The sequence below is a fragment of the Pseudorasbora parva genome, chromosome 24, assembly GCF_024679245.1.
Source record: "Pseudorasbora parva isolate DD20220531a chromosome 24, ASM2467924v1, whole genome shotgun sequence".
NCBI classification, from domain to species: Eukaryota; Metazoa; Chordata; class Actinopteri; order Cypriniformes; family Gobionidae; genus Pseudorasbora; species Pseudorasbora parva.
Window position 1 is genome coordinate 32,753,682 of NC_090195.1, and position 22,664 is coordinate 32,776,345.

Genomic DNA, 22,664 nt, shown 5'->3' on the forward strand with positions numbered 1-22,664 from the left:
GTGACACAAGAGGGATTTTTACTTGATTTTCAGAAAATATTACTACTACAATTCCTGAACACTGTATATCCACTGTTAGACATTGAAAGTGTGTAAAGTGTGTTTCAAAAAAAGTTAAAAGTGCCCAATAGCCACTGATACAAAAGTTAATAACAAGAAAGGGTTGCCAGAAAAATCATTTACCAAAAATAGCACAAGGACTTTTTGTTTACTTTTATTTACACACGGCTTTAGTTTACAGAACACCGTTTCAGTGTTGTGCATCAATGCGGATGTCAAAACCTGATGCAGTCTGAAAACAAGCCAAACATGTCCCTAGATCTCATTAGTGTCGAAGGTTACAATCTTATCCAGCTAAAATCATAACAGACATCAAAAAGCATTTAGTGTACAGCCGGCTCAAGAGACATTGAAGAAAAAAAGGTTGGATGAAAAAGATGAGAGAGATTTTTAAAAGCCACAATCCTCAACAATCACATGAACCATGAACGCATCATTCAGAGTCTCGCTTAACACACAGCATACATGCCACCCATCCAAACTGCCTCTAAATAGAGCATGGCATGGCGCAGAGTTTCTATCTCTCAAATTCTGGAACTTTCCCCAGAAGGGTCAGAAAAGTGCACAGAGCATTGAGGGAAAACATTGGGGAGGAGAAAAGAAAAGAGTGAGGGAGGTGTCATCCACGTCTGGTGGTCTGGACATCATCTTACATAACTGTCTGGCTTCAGCTCAGTGACATGAGAACCTATAGCACTAATGACACTAATGCGCTTTGACAGACTACATAGAGCCTTGGATTCTGTTGGGACCCACGCCAGACTTTGAGTGGCATTTGGAGTCTCATGAGCGAAACCGAACAACAAAGAAAGATGCCAACTCAGGCACATCATCTGTTTTCATATACATTTCCTTTCATCTTCAACCACATACAATTCAGAAGATTAAAAGAATAGTTTAGCCAAAAATGAAACAACTGTCATCATGTACCCACTCTCGTGTCATTCCAAACCTGTATGATTTTGTTTTTCCATAGAGCACAAGACTGAAATTTGAGAATACCCTGGCCACTGTTTGTCTCATAAAGAAAATGAAATGGGACAAGCTGTAAACTGACAAGAAAGCACCACAACATTATCCATATGACTTGTGTACACTATTCAAAGTATTCTGAAATTATATTTGGTCACGGGACAATGACTTTTTGTTTATTTCTGCATGGCTTAAAACGACTGTATTGTGTGAGTCGTCTTATTTGAACATATCTACTGTCCTTTGTTTTTGTCCTTTGTTCGCCTGACAGCCCCAGTCCCCTTTACATTCATTATATGGAAAATAATATTCTTCAAAAATGTACCTTTTGCATTTCGTTTGGATCAATGAGAATGAGTAAATGACGACATATTACTGTTCAAAAACCACTTATGCTTTCTAAGGCTGCATTTATTTGATCAATTTAAAATGTCATTATTACAATTTAAAGGGATAGTTCTCCCAAAAATGAAAATTCTCTCATCATTTACTCATGCCCCATGTTTGTGCTTTCTTTCTTCAGATAAACACAAATGAACGAGTCCAAAGAATGAATGATGTCTTCTAAATCACTGCATCTAGTCTACCGTCATCACAAGGCTGACGTTGTGGCGGAAGTGCATTGTGAAGTTGGCCCTGTCCCAGATGGAACCCTAAACACTTGCAGTCTTCCCCTGAGTCCACACTTTCGTAAGTGCACAAGGCCAAAAGTGCATAAAAGTGTGTCATGTGGGACAGGGCCGTTCATGCGAGAAATGGCAGTTCTCTGTGCTTCCGTGTTACTTCGAGGCACAAACTTCACAACATACTTGCGTCACACGCTACAATGTCCGCTTCATGATCGCTTGTGTGACAGTAGACATTGATTCATCCGCTGGTCATGAGGATCACCATCATAATCGTTTGTTTCAATTGTCAAAAGCCATTCCAGTGGCATTATATGAACTCAGAGAAATGATTTTTTTCCAAAAAAGAAAGTCATATACAGTATTGTTCAAAATAATAGCAGTACAATGTGACTAACCAGAATAATCAAGGTTTTTAGTATATTTTTTATTGCTACGTGGCAAACAAGTTACCAGTAGGTTCAGTAGATTGTCAGAAAACAAATGAGACCCAGCATTCATGATATGCACGCTCTTAAGGCTGTGCAATTGGGCAATTAGTTGAAAGGGGTGTGTTCAAAAAAATAGCAGTGTCTACCTTTGACTGTACAAACTCAAAACTATTTTGTACAAACATTTTTTTTTCTGGGATTTAGCAATCCTGTGAATCACTAAAGTTTCACTAAATAATCACCACAGTTTTTTAAAACTGCTTGACATCTGTGTGGCATGGAGTCAACCAACTTGTGGCACCTCTCAGCTGTTATTCCACTCCATGATTCTTTAACAACATTCCACAATTCATTCACATTTCTTGGTTTTGCTTCAGAAACAGCATTTTTGATATCACCCCACAAGTTCTCAATTGGATTAAGGTCTGGAGATTGGGCTGGCCACTCCATAACATTAATTTTGTTGGTTTGGAACCAAGACTTTGCCCGTTTACTAGTGTGTTTTGGGTCATTGTCTTGTTGAAACAACCATTTCAAGGGCATGTCCTCTTCAGCATAGGGCAACATGACCTCTTCAAGTATTTTAACATATGCAAACTGATCCATGATCCCTGGTATGCGATAAATAGGCCCAACACCATAGTAGGAGAAACATGCCCATATCATGATGCTTGCACCTCCATGCTTCACTGTCTTCACTGTGTACTGTGGCTTGAATTCAGAGTTTGGGGGTCGTCTCACAAACTGCCCGTGGCCCTTGGACCCAAAAAGAACAATTTTACTCTCATCAGTCCACAAAATGTTCCTCCATTTCTCTTTAGGCCAGTTGATGTGTTCTTTGGCAAATTGTAACCTCTTCTGCACATGCCTTTTTTTTAACAGAGGGACTTTGCGGGGGATTCTTGAAAATAGATTAGCTTCACACAGACGTCTTCTAACTGTCACAGTACTTACAGGTAACTCCAGACTGTCTTTGATCATCCTGGAGGTGATCATTGGCTGAGCCTTTGCCATTCTGGTTATTCTTCTATCCATTTTGATGGTTGTCTTCCGTTTTCTTCCACGTCTCTCTGGTTTTGCTCTCCATTTTAAGGCATTGGAGATCATTTTAGCTGAACAGCCTATCATTTTTTACAACTTTTTAATCAAAGTACGCTGTTCTTCTGAACAATGTCTTGAACGACCCATTTTCCTCAGCTTTCAAATGCATGTTCAACAAGTGTCGGCTTCATCCTTAAATAGGGGCCACCTGATTCACACCTGTTTCTTCACAAAATTGATGACCTCAGTGATTGAATGCCACACTGCTATTTTTTTTGAACACACCCCTTTCAACTAATTGCCCAATTGCACAGCCTTAAGAGCATGCATATCATGAATGCTGGGTCTCATTTGTTTTCTGAGAATCTACTGAACCTACTGGTAACTTGTTTGCCACGTAGCAATACAAAAATATACGAAAAACCTTGATTATTCTGGTTAGTCACATTGTACTGCTATTATTTTGAACAATACTGTACATTGGGGATGGCATGAGGGTGAGTAAATTATGAGATAATCTTCATTTTTGGGTGAACAAAAATGTAACTTTAACTGTTCTATCTAAGGCTGTCCTTGACTAAAGTTTTTTTGTAGCCGACTAGTAGTCGTTCATTTAAGCAATTAGTCGTCTAATTAGATTAATAAGCCACAAATTATAACAATGAGCCTTTAATTGCCTATATCTAATACAGTGAGGCAAAAAAGTATTTAGTCAGCCACCAATTATGCAAATTCTCCCACTTAAAAAGAGGAGAGCCTGTAATTTTCATCATAGGTACACTTCAACTATGAGAGACAGAATCTGCCATCTGCCATAACAAATACTAATTTCTCATCTTTCTGATATCAGCATCGCTGGTTCTGCTCTTTCCTGACTCATCTCCTATATCAACGACAGAAAATATTACATCACCATACAAGGCTATAAATCTGCCACTGCTCCGCATTCACAGGGTGTTCCTCATACGCAGGCATGGACTTCAATTTCATTGCTATGCTGATGACATCCAAATTTACCTCAGTGCCAGCTCTGATAGGCATCATTGCCTGACTTACTCATTGCATGTATCAGGGATATCAAACATTGGATGTCTCTGAATTTCCTTAAACTAAATAATAGCAAAATGGAATTCCTGATGATTGGCTCTGCAACCACGGTCAAAAGAATGGACCTGTCATTGGAAATTGATGGGGTTGATGTTAAGCCTTTTTCATCTGTCCGTAATCTTGTTGTCTTATTTGACTCATCTCTAACTTTTGCCTCTCACATTTCTTTCTTTATTAAAAACTCTTTTTTCCATCTCCGTAATATGGCACATATTCGATCTGCTCTCACTCAGGCTGATGCTGTAATATTAATTCATGCATTAATCACATCCCATTTGGATTATTGCAATGCTCTATTTCTTCCTAAAAAACGTATTGCTAGGTAACAAGCCAGAGTTCTTACCTCCACCAGGTGCTCTGCTCACTTGCTCTCTTCACTAGCTACCTATGGCATCACGTATTCACTTTAAGGTACTACTTCTAATATTTAAGGCATTAAACGATCTCGCTCCTCCATATATGTCTGACTTACTACACCACTACTCTCCTGCCTGGTCCCTCAGATCATCTGAGCTTGGATTTTTTTCCACTTCTCGTTTTAGGGTGTCCACTGTAGGTGGTAGAGCATTCAATGTCAATGCTCCTAAATTATGCAAAATTCTTCTTCTTCTTCTTCTTCTTCTTCTTCTTCTTCTTCTTCTTCTTCTTCTTCTTCTTCTTCTTCTTCTTCTTCTTCTTCTTCTTCAGAATGGAAACAAAAATCCAGAAAATCACATTGTCTGGTCATTGTATTTGGTCACCTACAAAAAAGCAAGATTTCTGGCTCTCACAGACCTGTAACTTCCTCTTTAAGAGGCTCCTCTGTCCTTCACTCGTTACCTGTATTAATGGCAACTGTTTGAACTCGTTATCAGTATAAAAGACACCTACCCACCACCTCAAACAGTGGGTGCGTCTCAATCAGCTCCCTAGTCTAGTTGTATAACAAGACAAATGATAACAAGAATGGTCAGCAAAAATCCCAAAACCACACGGGGGGACCTAGTGAATGACCAGCAGAGGGCTGGGACCAAAGTAACAAAGGCTACCATCAGTAACACACTATGCCACCAGGGACTCAAATCCGGCAGTGCCAGACGTGTCCCCCCGCTTAAGCCAGTACATGTCCAGGCCCGTCTGAAGTTTGAAGAGCATTTGGATGATCCAAAAGAGGATTGGGAGAATGTCATATGGTCAGATGAAACCAAAATAGAACTTTTTGGTAAAAGAAAGAGGAGAAAGAATGCTGAGTTGCACCATACTTAATGTGAAGCATGGGGATGGAAACATCATGCTTTGGGGCTCTTTATTTGCAAAGGGACCAGGACGACTGATCCGTGTAACAGAAAGCATGAACGGGGCCATGTATTGTGAGATTTTGAGTAATAACCTCCTTCCATCAGCAAGGGCATTGTAGATGAAACGTGGCTGAGTCTTTCAGCTTGACAATGATTTCAAACACACTGCCTGGGCGACAAAGGACTGGCTTCGTAAGAAGGTCCTGAAGTGGCCTAGCCAGTCTCCAGATCTCAACCCCATAGAAAATATTTGGAGGGAGTTAAAAATCTCTGTTGCCCAGTGACAGCCCCAAAGCATCAATGCTCTAGAGGAGATCTGCATGGAGGAATGGGCCAAACTACCAGCAACAGTGTGTAAATACCTTATGGTGACTTACAGAAAACGTTTGACCTCTGTCATTGCCAACAAAGGGTATATAACAAAGTATTGCGATTAATTTTTGTTATTGACCAAATACATATTTTCCACCATAATTTGCAAATAAATTCTTTAAAAATTATGTGATTTGTACCTATGATGAAAATTACAGGTCTCTCTCATCTTTTTAAGTGGGAGAACTTGCACAATTGGTGGCTGACTAAATACTTCTTTACCCCACCGTCCATAGCAAGGGCTCAAACACACGCTATAAAGCTTGCTCATCGGCAAACATAAGGATTATGAGTGTGTTATAAAAAAAGTCAATATTTTAATAATTTATTGATAATGTTTTCTGTGTTTTCGGCTGCAGAGATGAAGTCAATGATGCTGACTTGTCATCTTCAAAGTAGTGGACGTGCCTTTATGCACGATTCATATGGATTACATAATCTGAGATATTTGTATTTTAAAAGTACATTTCAAGCTTTCTATAGATATATTTCTTATGTCTGTGAGGCAAGTATACGCTGAGTTTAGGTTAATTTTTGTGACGCTCAAGTTCACTGAGACCGTGATGGTAGAAAGCGCATCCTGATTGTTTTCATTATTTTACAAAAGCACAATGTTTCCTTGTTATTGTGAGTTTACAGAAATAAAAGTAGACCCTTTACAGTTTGCATTACTCTTTATTACTCATTAGTATTTGAAGTTAAATGCAAGTGACAGTGCTGGAGCTTGTATGACAGTGCGCTCCACACAAACACAGATATATACCTAATAATAGCGCATATTTATATAGGTTAACATTAGTTTGAGCAAACTTGTAAAGTTTCTACTACTTATGTGATAAGCCATATTTCAGGTTGACAAATGTTTGCCACTTCCTGTGGAGTTTTTCTTTTTCTCTGCGACTAACCGACTAATACAATTTTGGTCAACTAAGCTCTTTTCTAGTCAACTAACGTTTATTAGACTATTAGGTTATTAGTTTATTAGGAGGCAGCCCTAGTTTTATTGAAATATATTTTAAAGATGAATTGTCAGTATCATTTCTCCAGACTTCAGTGTCACATGATCCTTCAGAAATCATACCAATATGCTGATTTGCTGCTCAAGAACCATTTATGACTATTATCAAAGTTGAAAGCAGTTGTGCTGATTCATATTTCTTTGGAAAACGATACGTGTTTTCAAGGTTCGTAAATCTTGTAGCTGTCGTGTCTGTTAGTTTAAACTTGTTTTTGTTGAGTACACTCAAAAATGTAAAAAAAAAAAAAAAAAAAAAAAAGTCAAAGGTAAAATGGCAAATTTGTGTGGTCTTTGAAAAGACAGTGAGTTAATAGCTTCAAGAAAAGGAGTGTAAAAACTTGGCATGAGTAATTGTCTCTGGCTCATGTTTTTTTGTCTCCATTCCCAGGTTGCTCACAATGGCCTTATTTTGGAAATGGACCACCCAACATCAGGAAGGATAGCAGTGCCAGGTTTGTATAGAATTTGCTGTTGGTGAAGAGCAAAAAAAAATCCATGCAGTCCTTTCATCAATCACTTAAGCACCTATTTCTAAGCTGGAACTTGGTATTCTTGCGTATCAGGAACACATTCAGTTTCTGGAATAGGTCATGTAAAAATGTAAATTTGGTTATTTTTCACAAAATGAATATTCACGCACCTACTAGAAGAAAATATTCTATATATGGAAGCTTAAAGGATTCTGTCAGGGACTTTAAATATAGAAACTTTGTATGTGTTCCAATCATGGGATAATTTATGGATTTCATTCTAATATATTTTGTTTCAAATCATTTTAGATTTTATTAATTAAACAACTTGTAAACACACTTTATCATTAGGGGAAAAAAGGAATATCCCATTAAATCTTTCCCCACCAGCGTGTTTTTTTTTTTTTTTTTGCGAGCCAGCACTGGGTTTTTTAATAATTTGCACAAAAATGTCATGGCCCCAGAATATTTTGTTGTATGGATATCTGAGCATGCAATATATCAGAAGAAAGAACAGAGCCTCTGCTTTTAAACAAACAAACAAACAAACAAAATAAAAAAAACGCTGAGAAAATCACATTTTTGTCAAAGACTACATCCAAATCAGACTCAGAGTGATGATCAAACACAGCTGGAGTAGATCGAGTCCATCAACACCCTTAAGCTTCACAGTCCTGTAGCTCAACCTGGGTCAACATTTCATTCAGTAACATTAGAGTTTTGCTTTATAAGCTGTTTAATGTTGATGATTGCGTTATTTTTCATATGCATATGATTACATATGACACCGCTTGTTTGTGCATCTTCTTGTCTGTGTTTTGATCAGGAGATTCTGTACTCATTCAGAAGATGTGTAATATTGTTTCCGCTAGCGTTTAACAGTGAAAACACCAGGAAAATTCAGAATTTGTCAGGGCAGCGCTATCTCACAAATAACGGAAAATTCTGTGTTTGTGTTTGCCGGGAACAGAGTATTTTGCAATGCAAATACATTTCTCATTATCTAAAACCTTTTCGGCATAAAGCATTCTGTAAATTTGAGTCAAGAACCCTAGAGTTCTATATAGAACCCCATTGAACTTTTTTTTGTATATTCCAGGTCTTATGAACCAAACGGGTTCAGAGCGACATGAGGTTGTTGTAAATAGAAGCATTTTTGGGCGAACTCTTCCTTTAAACTCTTTACATTTGAACTTCCTCTTGCGTTTCTATACTATGTCTAGTCTCCGCATCCAGACCCTTGGACTTTGAAGAGGTCTACTTCCCTCAGCGACTCTCTTGTATCGAACAGGAGAGAATCATTTATTATAATGCTTTGTTTTGACTTGTCTTTGTCCGTTCAATGAAGTAAAGGTTTCTCCATTGACATAAAAATCACCCCAGGCTCTTTCATTCTTCGGTGTGAGAGTCCCAGAGAGACGCTTTCTGAACTCGTCTTTTCGTTTGATCGTCCACATATTTAAAACAAGCATCATTGATCCCCAAAACGGACAGGTCTGCGGTCTGGCGAGCTTTTTTGCCCCTAGAAAAGAATGTTGAAGGGAGAGACAACATTTTAGAAAGGTTAAATGCAGATGTTGGCTGTCGCCAAGACAATGTACAGTCATTTTTCTCTCAACAACTTGATTCCTGCTGTTTTCGTGGTGCTTCAAATGTCAGACACTGATGGACTCACTCCAGACAGGTGGTTTTACTAACAGTGAATTGAGTTGCGGTTTGCAGCTCCGTAAACACACAAATACACGCCACTTACGTAGACACCAGTGAACGACCCCTGCTAATGATCTATGCTTTGTCCCTTCAGTGACTAAAAAGCAAACACTGGCAGGAAAGGACCGCTAATGGTTTTGTCATGGCTAGTTAGTTAATCCTTTTGTCTATGTGTACAAAGAGTCCTTAAAGTTCCATCCTTCCATCGGTCCACCCAATTTTATTTTTTTCACGTGCGCCAAAAATGTTTTTGAATGAAGAGCTTCAGCGAATTCGGCATGCTTCCACAACCACAAAACAAATGCATTCTGCGTCAGCTGTCTCTGGAGTGATACCGGGATATCAGGCGGGTCCTTTGATAGCCACAAACGGTTGTTTACCAGGTCATTGTTTGCATGTTTGTTGTCTGCATCCGAGCCAAATCAAGGATGATTGTCAAGAATTTCTTAGAAAAGAAGGGGCAGAAACCACAACAAACACCTTTTTCCATTCCGCATTCCTCATCCCTGACCCATAAATTTGCTATAGCACCACAACACATACTCGTGGCCTCTAATCTTGCACAGCTATTCACAAAACACCACTGTCTGTCTATGTTTTCAGACTTTTTTTCTCACCAGCAGCTGAACATGTGAAACGTTCCCTGCCTTCTGTGACTTTGTGATGTTATCAAACATTTCACAGTAGATAAGCTGTTGGTTTTTGAGCACAGCAGTCGGTACCTCGCTATTTATTCCCTCTAAACCCCAACTTTTTTCTTCCTATCAAATGTGAGACACTAAACAACCAAAAATGGAGTCCTGAACCACTAAGGCGTGAAATTGGCCATTAGCTCCGGTCGACTGTAAGCAAGTATTATGCAATGGATGTCAGGGGTGCACTGAATGAGACCAAAATGGCTTTTCGACACAATCAGATAGCAATGAAGGTTATCGGATTACTCAAACTGCAAATAACTAAAGACCAGGCATTCATAGGAATAGCCTGTGTGGGGGAAACTACAGGAATGCATGTTAAGAAACATGCTGTCGGGCTTTTTTAAGGCACCAGAGAGTGAGAACGAAGGGCTCGGAGGATGTTTTTGTGCCGCTGATTGCGAGAAGCTGCCTCATTAGCGATTGTGCAGGACAGTGTATTGTGAGGCACTTCCCAAAATAAACCCCTTTATTTAAACCAAAGGCCCTTGGCAGAAGCTTCTTGTTAGCTGAGTTTGCTTTTCTCTCGAATCTGACCAGCTACGGTGAACAGTTGAGAGAGTATTTGTGCTTCTTTAGAATAGTAAAAGCATCAGTAAAATCAGTCTGATATTGCAATAGACTCTTTGTGTGAGTTCCTCCCCACACTGGAAGAAAAAAGAAATTAATTATTGTTTTTGTTTTCCAGTAAGAATATGTAAACATCCTTAAAGATAAATGTATTTCAGAAGCAAAAATGTACAAGATAAACATAATACATTCTCTAATATCTAAGACCTTTAATAAATCTTGTTTTTAAGGATGTTTATATACTAAATAATTATAGATACAATAAAAAATACTAGTTAAAATATTATGAATATTAATGTTCAAGGACCATTCTTAGTAAAACTATAGGAAATGGTATTTACATTTTACATATTCAATAAATAATACAATTATATAAGGGTTATGATGATCCCCTTTAGTCATTCTGTTGACCATAAGTAACATTACACCTACATGTCAACTAACGCTCATGACAGTATTTGTTGGTAAGGGTTAGTATGAATGAATGAGGCATTTATATAGTGCTTTTACTGTACACCCAAAGCGCTTTACACTCATGACAGGGGTCTCTCCTCAACCACCACCAGTGTGCAGCATCCACTTTGGATGATAAAACGGCACCGGTGCGCTCACCACACACCAGTGATGGGTGCAGAGGAGATATAGGGTGATAGAGCCAATTCAGTGAATGAGGATTATTAGGAGGCTCTGATTGGTAAGGGCCAATGGAGGGAATTTGGCCAGGACACCGGGGTTACACCCCTATGCTTTACGAGAAGTGCCATGGGATTTTTAATGGCCACAGAGTCAGGACCTCAGTTTAATGTCTCATCTGAAGGACCCCATCACTATACTGGGGTGTTAAGGACCCACACAGCCCCCTACTGGCCTCACTAACACCTCTCCCGGCAGCAACCTGGTTTTCCCAGAAGGTCTCCCATCCAGATACTGACCAGGATCAACCCTGCTTAGCTTCAGTGGGAAACCAGTCTTGGGCTACAGGGTGATATGGCTGCTATATTAGTAGAATAAGTTGATGTACTTGTTACTAATATTTAGTAAAATGTCTGTGTTAGCAAAATAATGTGTTAGCAGATATTAAACCATCTACTAATGCTCTCATGAGAGTTATTTGACATGTAGGCGCAATGTTACTGGTCAACAGAATATCTAAAGTGGACCATTAAAATAAAATGTTATTAAAATATACTTTAAGTGAGGAAAGCCCCAAAGGATTGTGAATCTCCCAAAGATTGTGTCTAGCCCACATCCAGATTTAAAGAATTTAAATAAATACATATTTTGGGCTAATGCCGTTTTTCCATGTAGACATCTTTTGGAATCTGGATGAGGTAAGGAATCTGCCTTTGTTAAAGGTGTACAACAATTTTTTTAAGCTTTATGATCATTGTTATCATTGTAATTATCATGCTTTTATTGAAGGGCAAGAGCTGTGTAACAAAGTTTTCCACAAAAAAAAAAAAAAATCAACAGCATATGAGTTTGTTCTGACATGGGCGGGTAAATAATGTCCAAAAAAGAACAAATAATCTGATTTTAAAAGTCTTCACTACTTTAGCTATAGTAACAGTAAGCAAACAATACAAATAATGGTTAGGATTCATGACCTATTACATTTAACCATCTGTAATTCTATTATCAGAGTAATTGCTACTATGGTTCTTGGCGTGATGTTTTATAGAGCGGTTCAGTGAATCAGCCCACCCCGTAGAGTTCCTCGCTGCTGTGAATTATTCTTTTCCTGACGTTAGCGGGTTTGATGTGTTCTATAATAGCACATTCATTTTTACCATCTTCTAGAACATTATGCAATTGTCTATGTATTCTGCAAGGACACATAAACGATGATGCAAATGATGTGCTCTTTAGCTGTCAAACCCAGAACTACATCTAAACTTTCTGAAGTGTGAAGAAGAGTCTGTGTGTGCTTTACAGTGAGACTAGTTTCTATCTATCTATCTATCTATCTATCTATCTATCTATCTATCTATCTATCTATCTATCTATCTATCTATCTATCTATCTATCTGTCTGTCTGTCTGTCTGTCTGTCTGTCTGTCTGTCTGTCTGTCTGTCTGTCTGTCCGTCCGTCCGTCCGTCCGTCCGTCCGTCCGTCCGTCCGTCCGTCCGTCCGTCCGTCCGTCCGTCCGTCCGTCCTGTGCTGTGCTGTGAGGTTGGTTATTTTGGAATGGACTGATAAGATGTGAACTTCAGATGATTTGTCAAGCCTGGTTGCTGTCATCTGTAACCTTATTGAAACATATACAACATACTTCAGAGTTTCCTCCAGGATGTGGGAATGCATTCCTGAGGGAAATTTTTACGAATGAGAAGGTACGGACATGAGATGGGGAGAGAGACTGTTGGCAAAGTGCATCTCCTGTGACGTAAGATTCCCAAACTCCCTCAGCGGTTTCCTCTGGTCAACACTGAAAAATGAAACGAATTGACAGGTGAAGTTTTTCCCAGGAAGTCTCAAAAAGGAGTTCTGCTTGTCATTGTTTCCCCAACAGGCATGCTATTGACTATAAGTAACTTTTCAAGTACATGTCTAACACAAACCCTAAGCTAACAGAGTTAGTTTGCAATGTGAGAGTTAGATGACATGTAAACTAACCAATGACCAATAACTAACCAATAACTGACCAAAAGCAAATCACAAAAATCAATTCCCCATGGACAAATACAAGTACTGCAATGTGGATGGAAACCGTATAGTATTGATATTCAAAACTTTCCATATACCCACACTTAAATGTTGGTGTAGAGTATGCCCATAAAATAATAATTAATTCTTTGTTGAAGATGAAAGCAATCGTTTCTTGCATTTAGTGTGGCTCTCCCGCACAGCTTGAACACATGAACTGACTCTTCAGAAAGAATTCAAGAGGCAAACACCATTTTGGACACCAAGGCTTCCTGACGAGATGACTGGTAGATCAGTGAAGCTGTAGATTATACTTTTCACATCAAAGATATGTTTCAGATGTCTCTGGGGCCTGAGTTTGTGTGAATGAGAGCGTTTATGTTCACAGTCTGTCAGATCCCTTTGCAACACAGAGCTGCTTTGACGTCACCCTGAGCCAGCTATCTTGGGTTGTTAGCGCTGATATTGCCGTAATTCTCCCTGTAGACTTAGTGAAGTATGCACTATAAACATCTATGATGCAGCAGGGAGTGCTCTCAAACCATAAGCCTTGCCGTTTCTTTTTTCGAAGCTTATTTTTCCCTCAGGCTGTTTTGATTTTAAGAGCATAAAGGTCACCTTTCTACTTCTCATAGGGCGTTTGTTTTTTACGTGTGGCCAGGTCTCACAGGTTTGATGATACACAATATATTTTATGTATTCAGTGTAGCTTTCTCTGTGCTGTTTCACAAGGTTTTATGGGTCACAGTAGCAGCGTTTCCACTGTCGGGACCAAAGCAAGTGTGGTAGTGTGTGCCAGGGCCAGTCGCCATTTCCACTGTCACTTCCGGGGCTTCCAAGGGAAATGGCCAGGGTTTTCTGGCCCACCGAATACCATAATACAAAGTGGGCTAGCTCGGGCTAGAGGAGTGGTTACGAACAAAGGCGGAGTTTATCTAAGTCAGCGCCGGTGCTGCGGAAGATTTCATATACCGGCTAACATCAGCATAAAAGACTTTTAGAGTGCGTTCACACTTGTCATGTTTGGTTGGATTAAAACGAACCCTGGTGCGATTTCTCGTTTAGTGCGGTTCATTTGAACATATGTGAACGCTGCCATCCGAACCCTGGTGCGCACCAAACAAGCGGACCGAGGCCGCTAAAAAGATGGGTCTCGATCCGCTTCCAAACGAACTCTGGTGAGGTGCGATTGATATATGAACGCAACACGGACCAAAGACATGTAAACGGACCAAAAACAGGATGTGATGTCACAAGATGCGACGCATAGTCAGCTGATTTGACGATGTGGAAAGGTTGGTGTATCCAAAATGAATAACTTTAATCTTAGAGGGCAAACGTGGAGCAACGAGGAAGTGCCTCATCAATACTTGGTCCGACGAGCATGTTTTGAAAATGCTAGAAAAAACTCACAAAAAGCATACCTGATTATTCTCATCAAAGGACCCGTGTTGCCCATTATTAGCAGGTACAGACGACAGAATGGCCATCTCTTTTCTGCACAAAGGAGGAAATACTGCTGCTGTTTTGAATGTTTTATGAGCTCTTCATGAGTTCTCAGCGGGTAAAAATAATGCCATATGTACACGCACAAAATGACGGCGTTTAATCCAGCACACAGCATTGCTTTGAATGTTCGTTAAGTAAGCTCCTACGTCATATAAGCCGACCAATCAGGTTGTGAGCGTCTCCCTGTGCCTTTGGTTCGGTAACTTTAGGTTCGCTGTTAAAAATGCCAGTGTGAACGCTAAGCGGACCAGGACTATATGTTTTGTTTTTGTTTTTTGGTCTGGACCAAACGAACTAAACTAACCGAACTACAAGTGTGAAAGCACCCTTAGAGTCAGCTTAGCTCAAAACTCCCTTTCAGACAGCAGCGAGTGTTGGAATAACTTCTGTTTATGATCTGATGTGGATTCTGATCACTGTATAAGGCAGTAGTTATGCAGAAGACTATTTGTGCTAACCATTACCATAGTAAACATGGTAAATACGACCACTTGAGGAAATCAAACATATAATATAGGCGATCACAATCATGTATTTATTTGATCTGTCAGTGTGTCTTGTCTCTTTATACCAAGAGCAAACATGATTTAGTTATAATTGAAAGAAAGAAACATAATTAATGTTTATTTTAGTATGATTAATATGGTTTTATTAAGAACAAAAGTGCATCCATCCATCCTAAAAGTACAGGGCGTTAATAAAGGCCTTCTGAAATGAAGCCATATGTTTGTGTAAGAAGAATTTCAATATTTTACACGTTATCACAAAAAATATTTAGCTTCTGTCAGACCGTAAAAAGCACAACTGGCGCGACATATAAAGTCGGACGTAGCGTAGGCATTTTGAGGTATTACACTTTCTTTGTAAGTTAAATACTGAAGGCGGTCCGCTTCAGTATTCAACAGAATTAATTTTAAAATGTGTATATTTTTCTTACAAAACCCCATCGCTTCGCTTCAGAAGGCCTTTATTAACCCACCGGCGCGGTGTGGAGTACTGGAGACGAATGTCCTTTTTTGATCTTCAAACTCAATGGACCCCGTCACTGCTATTATAAAGCTTGGAAGCATCAGGATATTTATTAATATATAACTGATTTTCATTTTAAAGTCAACTAATCCTTAAATTATGATTGACCGGTCACCAATGCATCTTTTTTAATTTATATCCCCCAAATAATATCAAAATGAATATTAATGCAAATAACATTTATGTATTTTTTAAATAAAAATGGGCATCACATCACTGATCCATACACAGTTTTATATAGCCACAAGATACTTTTTTTCTGTGCTTTAAAGATGATTTCTGTTGGCCTCATAGACTCCCATTTTAAGTGCACTATTGTAACCACTTTTTTTTATTATTATTTTATTTTTTACGAAAAAGATAAATTGGGGACAAAATGTTATGGACATTAAGCCACAAATGCTGTAGATAGAGCTTAACTTGTAGTGAACCTGAAACAGATGTCTTCTTGTGCCAGTTTTGTAGTTTTAAGTCGGAAATGTGTTTTGGCTCATTGGGTTTCTCTGCATGGCTAGGACAGTAATGGAGCTGATAATTTATTATAAATGATTGTATCACTGTTTGATTGGCCATATTTGTTCGTTGCATACAGACCCAACTTGAATGAAAAGAAGTTTAGTTCAGCCTTTTCAAAAAAGAATCAACTGTGACTCACTGTTTCCAGGGATCTTGACTGAATTGATCAGCTTCTAACTTCATCTTTTTGCTCTCTCGGTGTACAAAGGCAGCACCGCTCGTACATTATTTTATTCATATGAAAGTAGGAGTACTTGCCAGCTAGTCTGAGTTCCTTGCTCTTTTTCCTCTTGCCATAGTATAATGAGGTTTCCCACTCTTATGTATGTTTCACATTCGGCTCTTTTATCCGACACCGCTTCCGTTTTTCTTTTTTTCTTCAGTCGTCATCTCTCTCCCTTGCCCATTAAAGATGCAGTGAGTAGTTAAAAAGAAGCTGAAAGGTTTAATAAAAGGACTGAGAGGTGCTACTTGTTGCGTGGGCTCAAAGCACCGGAGATGAAGATGTTCATCTCCGCTTGACAGCTCGAGCATGCCGTTCCGGGACGCAGGAGAATTCACACTGAATCTCACCCACTGCTTTTCTGTCTTCCTCTCCCTCTCTTTATTTCAAACTAGAAACAGAGCATGGGAAGAGAGATACATGTGGATGTTTCAGCATGTGAAATGATTTTCATAAATAAACATTTGGATGTATTGGATTGTTTATAGGTCACTTAGAGTGTGTGTGCTCGCATTGTGAATTATAAAATCGATAGTCCAGATCATGGGAATCAAACAATTAAGAGGGGTTTAACAATGCTTCATACTTTGGGATGTGAAACCCTGCTCCCTGAATGTGCCTACTTTCCTACTCTATAGGTAAAACATTTTGAAAAGTTGGATTAATAAAACAGAGAGTACCCAAATCCCATACTTTTACTGCCAACATAATTTGCACAATCATACTTTTTTTAGTAGTAGCACCTATTAAATGTAGTACAAGCTGCAGTATCAGATGCAGTGAGTGAAACTAATTCAGTGCTAGAATGTTACTGTGAGCACTGTCAACCAATCACAAACTTCCTCAGTGTTTACCTCGTTAAATATGCATGCACAGAAATGCATTGCCTTTAGTTTCCGTGTCTGAGAGAAACAGTGTTGAATTGTGATGGAAAACATGTTAACAGGAGTGATGAAGTGATGTGTATTTATACACACACACAGCTAAAATTGATGTCTGGCCTATGCAAATTGACACCCTCTGTCCAAATATTATTAAACATTTGTTAAAGATTTTGTAAGCATATTGCATAGTCGGATTGGAGTCACTTATTTTATTTGTGATAATGCAATGAGACATGCCAAATTGTGCATTATTTTTGGCCAGGCTGCCATACAAAGAAATTATGAACACATGCAAAAACGAGAGAGAACCTAAGAAATATTAGATAGTAAAATACAATCTGTAGCTGTATTTCAACTTTTTTTTTGTCAAATAATTTTGTCAGATTACAATTTTTTTTTCTTCCCTCATATTTTGTTGAGTCTTTATGTATATAATAACCCAAAAGCATGCCTAACTACTCCCGTGAGCCTAAATTTACATTTGAACTTACTCATTTAGTTTTACTTCACTGAAATGCTTGTGTTAAAGCAAGTACACTTAGAGAACTGTATATGTTAAATAACTTTGCCCATGGAAATCTCAACATTCTTTTACAATACTCAGGATAAATGATCTGTATTCTTTCTGAAGTCCCCACTGCGGCTGAGACCCGTTTCTCTTCACTTCACTCAGCGGCGGAGATCTCCACTGGGAAATTCTCTTTCTTCTCTTCCCTTCTTTTTCTCTGCTTTGTCAACCATGCAGAACTAGAGATGGTCTTCACATACGCATTACATACAGAAAGTCAACACAAACCCGAAGCTGCTGAACACATTGGAGTAAATATGTAAATCACTCATGTTTTAACACCTACAACTAATTATTTATATTTTTTGAAAGTTTTATGCACATGCAAAGGTTGTTTAGTTACTGAGATTTAGTTGTTTACTTTATATTTCCTACTGGAATATTAATGTTTACAAGGTTGCATGGGTCCAAAACAATGAAGACAATAGCTTTTTTAGTTAATTTCTTGGCAGGGTAAGGAAAAATCTAAATCGGCCCACGTGGGTCAGTAGAAAAAATCCTTAGTGTTGAGCCCTGCTATATACAGTCCCTGACAAAAGTCTTGTCGCTTGTGTACACATTGACCTAAAGTGCCGCTCAAATATATTTCTAATCAAGATTTTTTTTACAAGAAATGGCTCATTTTAATCCCACCAGCTTTTGTGATAATGTTTCAGTGAAAAACTAAACTTTCAAAAAGTATTCTAATATTTACAGCTTGGTAAAGCCCATTGAGTCAATTTTTGCAAAGACATAAGTGTTGTCACCTTGTCATATGAGCTTCACCTGTGACTAATAATGGATCAATTAGGTCTCAAGTGTGTATAAAAAGAACCCCAGTACGCTAGACCTTCACATCAACTGCAACTAGACCTCTGCAAACATGCCTAAGATTCACCCAGAGACTAAAGTTTTGATTATCAAGAGGCTGAAGACCAGATCCACTGCTGATGTGGCAGACACCTTCAATGTGTCTCAGCGTCAAGTACAGAGGATAAAAAAAAGATTTGAAGAGACTGGAGACGTTTTTGACAAGCCCAGGTCAGGCAGACCCCACAAGACAACTGCTCGAGAGGACCGTTTGTTGGCTTGAAAATCCAAGGCCAGCCCATTTTCCTCTGCAGCAGAGCTCCACGAGACCTGGTCACCTGAAGTCCCTGTGTCAACCAGAACAGTTTGTCGGATTCTGTCTCGAAATGGCCTCCATGGTCGAATCAGTGCCCGGAAGCCAGAACTAAACAAAAGACAATTGAAAAACCGTGTGGCATTTGCCAAGGCCCACAGCCTGCTAAAAGGATGGACGCAGGAAAAGTGGCAGAAGGTGGATTTTTCAGATGAATCTTCTGTTGAATTACACCACAGTCACCGCAAATATTGCAGGAGACCTACTGGTGCCAGAATGGATCCGAGATTCACCCAGAAAACAGTGAAGTTTGGTGGTGGAAAAATCATGGTCTGGGGTTACATCCAGTATGGGGGTGTGCGAGAGATCTGCAGGGTGGAAGGCAACATCAATAGTCTAAAATAACAAGAAATCTTAGATACCTCTTATATTCCCAACCATAAAAGAGGCCAAATTCTGCAGCAGGACGGTGCTCCATCGCATACTTCCATCTCCACATCAAAGTTCCTCAAGGCGAAGAAGATCAAGATGCTCCAGGATTGGCCAGCCCAGTCACCAGACATGAACATCATTGAGCATATGTGGGGTAGGATGAAAGAGGACGCATGGAAGACGAAACCAAAGAATATTGATGAACTCTGGGAGGCATGCAAGACTGCTTTCTTAGCTATTCCTGATGACTTCATCAATAAATTGTATGAATCCTTGCCAAACCGCATGGATGCAGTCCTTCAAGCTCATGGAAGTCATACAAGATATTAAATTTGGATCTCACAGCACCACAACTTAATTTGCTGACATATTTTTGTAGTTGCAGTAAATTTGTTCAATTTCTGTATAGGCGACAAAACTTTTGTCTTGCCAAAATTTGACCTTTCTGTCTTGATTAAATGATAAATATTTTTTCTATGAAAATTATTTTTTTCAGTGCATTAAACATCATTTGGGAGGGTTTTAGCTTTTCATATGAGCTATTTCTATCACCAATTAATTAATTAAAATAGATAAGCGACAAGACTTTTGTCAGGGACTGTAGAGTGCATTAATGCTCGCCCCTTTTTCAGCACGTTGTTGGTTCTGGAAATATTTTTCCCATTAATGTCACCCTTAGGGATTTCAAAAAAAGTCTTTGTTAAAATGTTTAAAGGCTTGAACCAAACCAAATCAGCTTAATGTGAATCATTACATTACAAACTTGTGGTCCAAATAAGGTACACTGGTGAACCTGTGACAGGGTCATGGGCGGCCAAGCTCCCGTTCCACCACATCCCAAAGATGCTTTATTGAGTTGAGATCTGGTGACTGTGGGGGCCATTTTAGTACAGTGAAATCATTGTCATGTTCAAGAAACCAATTCGAAATGATTTGAGCTTTGTGACATGGTGCATTATCCTGCTGGAAGTAGTCATCAGAGGATGGGTACATGCTGGTCATAAAAGGGATGGACATGGTCAAAAACAATGCTCAGGTAGGCCATGGCATTTAAACGATGCCCAATTGGCACTAAGGGGCCTAAAGTGTGCCAAGAAAACATCCCCCACACCATTACACCACTACCACCAGCCTGCACAGTGGTAACAAGGCATGATGGATCCATGCTATCATTCTGTTTACGCCAAATTCTGACTCTATCTGAATATCTCAACAGAAATCGAGACTCATCAGACCAGGCAACATTTTTCCAGTCTTCAACTGTCCAATTTTGATGAGCTTGTGCAAATTGTAGCCTCTTTTTCCTATTTGTAGTGGAGATGAGTGGTACCCGGTGGGGTCTTCTGCTGTTGTAGTCCATCCGCCTCAAGTTTGTGTGTGTTGTGGCTTCACAAATGCTTTGCTGCATACCTCGGTTGTAACAAGAGGTTATTTCAGTCAAAGTTGCTCTTCTATCATCTTGAATCAGTCAGCCCATTCTCCTCTGACCTCTAGCATCAACAAGGCATTTTCATCCACAGGACTGCCGCATACTGGATGTTTTTCCCTTTTCACACCATTCTTTGTAAACCCTAGAAATGGTTGTGCGTGAAAATCCCAGTAACTGAGCAGATTGTAAAATACTCAGACCGGCCCGTCTGGCACCAACAACCATGGCACGCTCAAAATTGCTTAAATCACCTTTCTTTCCCATTCTGACATTCAGTTTGGAGTTCAGGAGATTGTCTTGACCAGGACCACACCCCTAAATGCATTGAAGCAACTGCTATGTGGTTGGCTGACAAGATAATTGCATTAATGAGAAATTGAACAGGTGTTCCTAATAATCCTTTAGGTGAGTGTGTGTATAGCGGCGAACAGACATCGCCAGCGTCCTCTCCCCCACGTTGCCTTCAAATATATTTTCAAATATCTAACTCAATTTCCAAAAGTTGGGATACTGTACAAATTGTGAATAAAAAAAGGAATGCAATAATTTACAAATCTCATAAACTTATATTTTATTCACAATAGAATATAGATAAGAAATCAAATGTTGAAAGTGAGACATTTTGAAATGTCAAGCCAAATATTGGCTTATTTTGGATTTCATGAGAGTTACACACTACAAAAAAGTTGGGACAGGTAGAAATAAGAAGCCAGAAAAGTTAAATGTACATATAAAGAGGTTGCCAATTTGCAACTTATTAGGTAGTGGAAAATATTGAGCTGAATTTCTTTCCATACCAATATGAGTGACTATATATATATACAACCTGTGTGTGTGTATATATATATATATATATATATATATATATATATATATATATATATATATATATATATATATATATATATATATATGTATATATATATATATATATATATATATATATATATATATATATATATATATATATATATATATATACATATAATGTACATTTACATTTAATCATTTAGCAGACGCTTTTATCCAAAGCGACTTACAAAAAAGGGGAGAGTAATAGAAGCAACGAAACAGACAAGGCCAACAACCTGTAAGAGCTGTAAGAAATCTCAATTAATTAGCACAGTACACAAATTTTATTTATTTTTTTTTATTTATTTTTTTATAAATAGACATCTACAAAAAAAATCTCACGTACGCAAAATGCCGAACACTGGATTTTGATAGCCATGATAACAACCCATTAGGACTAAGGCTGTTGCCCCAGCTGTTGTCGTTAATGCAGATTCAGTGGCCCAATGGGTTGATTTTGTATGGCATTCTAGCTAAACGCGCAGCAATAGCCATCTACAACAAAAACTCACGTACGCAAAATACAGTACACCGGATTATAATAGTTATGTAACACACCCGCCTGAGGGCACAAATCCGGATTAGAGACATAGATATGATCCAGGAGTGTGCGCTTTTTGGTCGTTGCTGTGGTGATCAGTAAGTGCTATTCTGTATTGGTCAAGTGCAATTGGAAAAGATGTGTCTTAAGATGTTTTTAGATGTGTCTTAAGATGTTTTTTAAAAATGGCTACAGACTCGGCAGCACGAATCGAGATCGGCAGGTCATTCCACCAGGTGGGAACGGTCCAGGAAAATGTCCGTGAGAGCGATTTCATGCCTCTTTGGGATGGAACCACGAGGCGCCGCTCGCTCGCAGAACGTAAGCTTCTGGAGGGTGTGTAAGTCTGAACAAGTGAGTTTAGGTATATTGGTACATAATGTATATTGTGAAACATAATGTATGTTTAAACAATGTATAAGTTTATGTGAAAGTTACTTTTCCATAAACGTATACATTGTTTAAACATACATATTTATTTGGCTTTTTTATAAATTGTGTTGAGAAGCTGAAGATTGATTTCCACAAGGGGTGGAAATTATACCTGTATTCCACTTACAGTTGCTAAGCAACGTGCAACATT

General features: G+C 38.8%; 1 protein-coding gene across 1 annotated transcript in view; it reads left to right on the plus strand.

Annotated features, from left to right (window-relative positions):
- Positions 1-22,664, plus strand: part of sugct (succinyl-CoA:glutarate-CoA transferase) — a 190,746-nt gene that overhangs the window by 159,300 nt on the left and 8,782 nt on the right. The window contains exon 13 of the mRNA XM_067434816.1: positions 7,293-7,356. Coding sequence (XP_067290917.1) covers positions 7,293-7,356 — 64 coding nt within the window. The remainder of the gene's footprint in view (positions 1-7,292; positions 7,357-22,664) is intronic.